Source organism: Juglans regia, chromosome 2 (genome assembly GCF_001411555.2).
Source record: "Juglans regia cultivar Chandler chromosome 2, Walnut 2.0, whole genome shotgun sequence".
In the NCBI taxonomy this organism is placed as follows: Eukaryota; Viridiplantae; Streptophyta; class Magnoliopsida; order Fagales; family Juglandaceae; genus Juglans; species Juglans regia.
In genome coordinates, this window is record NC_049902.1 from 24665391 (window position 1) to 24669858 (window position 4468).

The window sequence follows — 4468 nt, forward strand, 5'->3', positions numbered from 1 at the left end:
TTCAACGCTCCAACCCCAATCTGTCTTTTATTATTGCCGGACTAGAGCAATTCTTTAGACAAACAAACAAAAAATAACTGAACATTGTTATTTCGTAGACTGTAGTAGTAAAAGGTCCGACCAGTAAAGAGTTTCCTGTTTCAGTAAATAATAATGATAATAATAATAATAGATGACCTTTTTTTTTTTATTATTAATATGGTTGGTGGCATGAAAACTCGATTCTTGATCAATATCCATCGTGAAAAATTGAGACAAATGTCATCAGACGGCTGATACATAACTGTGTTTAAAACATATGAGATGAATATTAATTTCTGACCTTAGTGAAAGACAAGCCTCCTAAGTACATTGCCTCAAGGCTCATACGAGGGGATTGCCATAATCGGATTTAGAGGGGACAAACTTTGCCTATTGGATTGAGGGATTGTGTTAATCCGATGGTGATGAGGTGTTAATTAATATGTTCTTTTTCATCTTATTGTCCTCTTTTTACTACTAACATCAAAACTGGCAAACAAAATTCATTTTCAACAAGATAAAGGATACATGCACTGCAGCGCAGCCATAGCTGCCACCCAAAACAGGTGGAGAAAGAGATTAAACGAAAATAGACCCACAAACTGACGTGACTTTACGAGATCCGTTAGATCTACTTTATAATAAAAGTAACTTTATAATCTAACGCATTTTATCAAACCACGTCAATTTGTAGATTTACTTTTGTATAATTTCATTTGGCTTAAGTATTTCTCAACAAAAAAAAAGGAAACCCCCCCAATTTGTAATGCTCTTACAATTATTATCCATGAGTCCCCTCAGTTCACGACTCAAACTAAAATAAACTATCTTGCCCCGTAAACACGGATTCTTTGTTCAATTGGGACCCTGCAACACGGACAAGTAGCTTTACCCCTTTTACCATAACTATCACTGCAGTTGGCACATAGAACTTGATGAGCACACGGCAAGAAAACGATTGACACTTCATCTTTCGAACAAATCATGCATTCTCTATCACAATTGGCTTCTTTATCTGAGGAATCTTCCTGACCATATAATTCATGAAGCAGCTTAGCAATTGTTTCTCCTTTTGGTTTTGCTTCCTCGTCATATGCTGTGGAGACCATATTTGATGGATAATGCGACTCAGGGGATGGAGCAGAAGCTTTTAGACGTGAAAGTTCTTGCTCAAGTCTCTGAAGATCATCCTTGTGCCGCTGGAAGTCTATTTCTATCTTTAGACGCAAAGCCTCAACCTTTCTTTTGTTACTGGCCTCGGCAGCTTCCTTGGAGCGTCGTTCCTCCTCCACTTGTGCAAAGGCTAGCTCTTTGGCCTTCAGCTCCTGCCTCCACTTTTCCTGTAATAGTGCCGACATAGTTTAACTAAGATATACACGGAAATCATGGGAACATACAAGCCACATAACCAAATAATAACCAAGCACATAACTGGGACAGTCTCCGTGCAAAGATTATAACAGTGATGAAACTTGCACAAAGAAACGGTGTTAAATAGGGTTTAAGGTTCTGAAAGACCCACTGAGATTATTAGATGAATGGGGATTGGGTTCGTGATCAGAAATTCTGAAACCTCTACTAGAGTTATCAGATTCAAATGACTTAATCCCCATTTTCATTTCAAGGCATTTACTTTATCCTCATATATATCATTTATAAAAATAAAATATATTACCATCATGTACATCTTACGGAATAATTAACTGATATCACCGATGGGTCTAAAATTTTGAAATCCAACTTATCATATTTCCATTGAACATATTGCTTCAATATACTGCCCAATCTTAGCTGGTTCCTCATTTGTTAAACTCAGCCCATACATTGCATATAATCATCTTTTGACTCGTCATCCTGTAGCTTTTGTGCACGTATTCATGGCAAGTGAGCTCTTGAGTTGATGTCCAAATTCTACTCTCATCTCATATGAACACTAAGCCATGCAAATAGACATATGAAAGTTTGTGCGTGTGTGGTGTGAAGATGGATAAATTAACATTCTTAACACACCTCAGCTTCTTTCTGAGCCAGTGTGATTAGAACCAGCTGTTGTTGCAATTCCATGATCTTCTGTTTCTCGTCTGCAATCTCCTCCTGCAACTTTGTTTTCTGTTTTTCCCATGCCAAAAGCTTCTTCATGCACTTTTTCTCCCTCTTTGCAACCTCCAAACATGTCTCAACTGACTCTGATGCACTTAATTTAGAAGCCTCCATCTCTGCTCTGATTTCAGCATTCTCAGTCTCAAGTCGTCTCACAGCCCCATTTGCCCTGTCCACTTGACCACTAGCCTTTCTCAATGCATTCTCCATCTCCGAGAGTCTCTTCATGGTTGTATCATCAAGAGTCTGTTTCCCTTTCTTCAACCTTTGAGTCTCCTCCCTTTCCATTCTCAACATTTTAAGCTCAGTCAGATCATGGCAAAGCTTTCTCGCAGCTTGCATTGCCTTCTGATGTGCCCATTCCTTCCGATCCTTCACTTGTTTCTCAAGATCCTTTACCTGATGAAGCAAAGTTACAATCATCTCATCCTTCTGATCTTCTGCCACTGAATCCCAACTCTCATCAAGCTTCAAATCACGAAATTTACTCAAAACCGAGTTTACAACCTCTTGGTTGTTAAGACCCAAAGAATCTTCATTCTGCTCAGCTGGAACTTCAGCTCCCAATACAACATGGGTATGCCCATGCGACAAAGCACTCGGGCACGCTTGAGACTGTAGCTGCAGCTGTTTTGAGTTGGCCCGGAAACCAGCAGCAAAACTTGCAACATTCCTTTTTAATAATGACTTCATCGAAGGAGAAAGATTAAACCTCTTTGGGCACTCAATATCTCTCGGCAAAGTCACCTCATTAACTGGAAACTCCGACCCTCCCCCATTCCCAAAACCCCACCCACCATGAAACCTACAAAGTGCTGGGGCTATAACACCACGACCACCCACACTCTCAACACCATTAGACACAGCAGGACCACCACTAAGATCCTCATTTCCCATATTCAAAGGAAGCACCGGGATTTCAATGCTACTCGCCCGACCCACATGAAGTTCACTCATAAGCAAACACCACATGGCATCACCCTTACTCAAATTTGGTCTAACCTGCTGCAAAATACACACCATACCCGCAAGCGAGTACTCCTCCAACTGCCTCAAATCCGTGAACACAGGCTCTGAATCATCCGAATTCCCATCACCACCACCGTTACCTCGATCAGTAATACCACTACTAGTCAAATACGCCAAGGAGTTATGCATAATGTTTGTCAAAACATCCATACCACCATACCAATGCCCGTTTCTCAAAATCGCTTTAAGGGCAACATCCTCATCATATCCCAATGCAACAAGCTTAGAAATAGCTTCATTGTAGAGGAATTCCAAGTTTTTTAACAGAAACTCCTCTATTTGTTCCTCGGTGCAGTAGCCCCACCCGTTATCTTCGGTATCAGGGTCATTAGAATCAGGGTTTTGGGTCGAGTCCTTGAGACCCAGATGATCCAGACGGTATTTCCAAGATTTGAGACTAGAATCGAATACGGATTTCGAGATTGATGCTCTGTCTAAATGAGCATTGGAATCGAATTCAGGTTTCACCGATCGGAGCCTCCGATTCGCTCTGATGTGTTTCTCTCTTACAGTGCAACCCATGTGCGTGTATATGTTTAAACAGAGATTGATACAGAACCGCAATAGAATTACAAAAAGAAATAGACTATTAATCTGTATGAAATAAGAACGAATTTTGATGCTATTTGAGAGACTCACTGCATTTCGGGAGAGGATCGGCTATTGATTCTGCACGACGCAGCAGAGAGAGAGAGAGAGAGAGAGATTGTAAACGCGCACGGGCGGATGACAACTGACAAGGGAAGGGCATGCTAATTGCAGAGACCCATATGGTTTAGGTGTTGGTCTATGGCTTATCGAATTTATATAAAAATGATATTCGCAGTAGTACGTAAGCGCAGTAAATATGTGATTCATCTAAAAAAAAGTTAATTTTTTAATAATTAATTATATTCTGTTTTAAAGCAATTATATCATATTTATACATTCTACAACTATATCCGGCTCCAATCCTAATTAATCTCAAGTAATTAAACAAAAAAATTATTTGTTAATCTAGAATTACGAATCATACAGTATTTCCATCTATGGAAGTCTAGAGCGTACAAGTCTTTTTGGAGAAAAAAAAAAAGTATAATCTATATGAAAACTTTGATCAATTCTATTTTTTTCAAAAGACTTGAACAATCATAAGCTTGTATAAATTATTTTCTCATATAATAGTATATATATATATATATAATTTAAAATGGGTGATGCTAATCTTCATCGTAAAATTTGTCATTGTCAGTCACACTCAATTATGTAACACATTTTGAATAACTTCTTCTATCAACCACTTAAATGATAGTCACTTAAATAATATCCAATAATCAAA

The 4468-nt window shown here is 38.8% G+C and overlaps 1 protein-coding gene across 1 annotated transcript; it reads right to left on the bottom strand.

The window, feature by feature from the left end:
• Positions 1-778: 778 nt before the first annotated feature.
• On the bottom strand, positions 779-3913 carry LOC108994047 (MND1-interacting protein 1). Its single transcript, XM_018969118.2, has 2 exons — positions 2032-3913; positions 779-1361 (listed from the first exon to the last, which is right to left on the bottom strand). Exons 1-2 carry the CDS (start codon positions 3670-3672, stop codon positions 846-848), a joined length of 2157 nt encoding a protein of 718 aa, XP_018824663.1. The 5' UTR covers positions 3673-3913; the 3' UTR covers positions 779-845.
• Between the last annotated feature and the right edge of the window lie 555 nt (positions 3914-4468).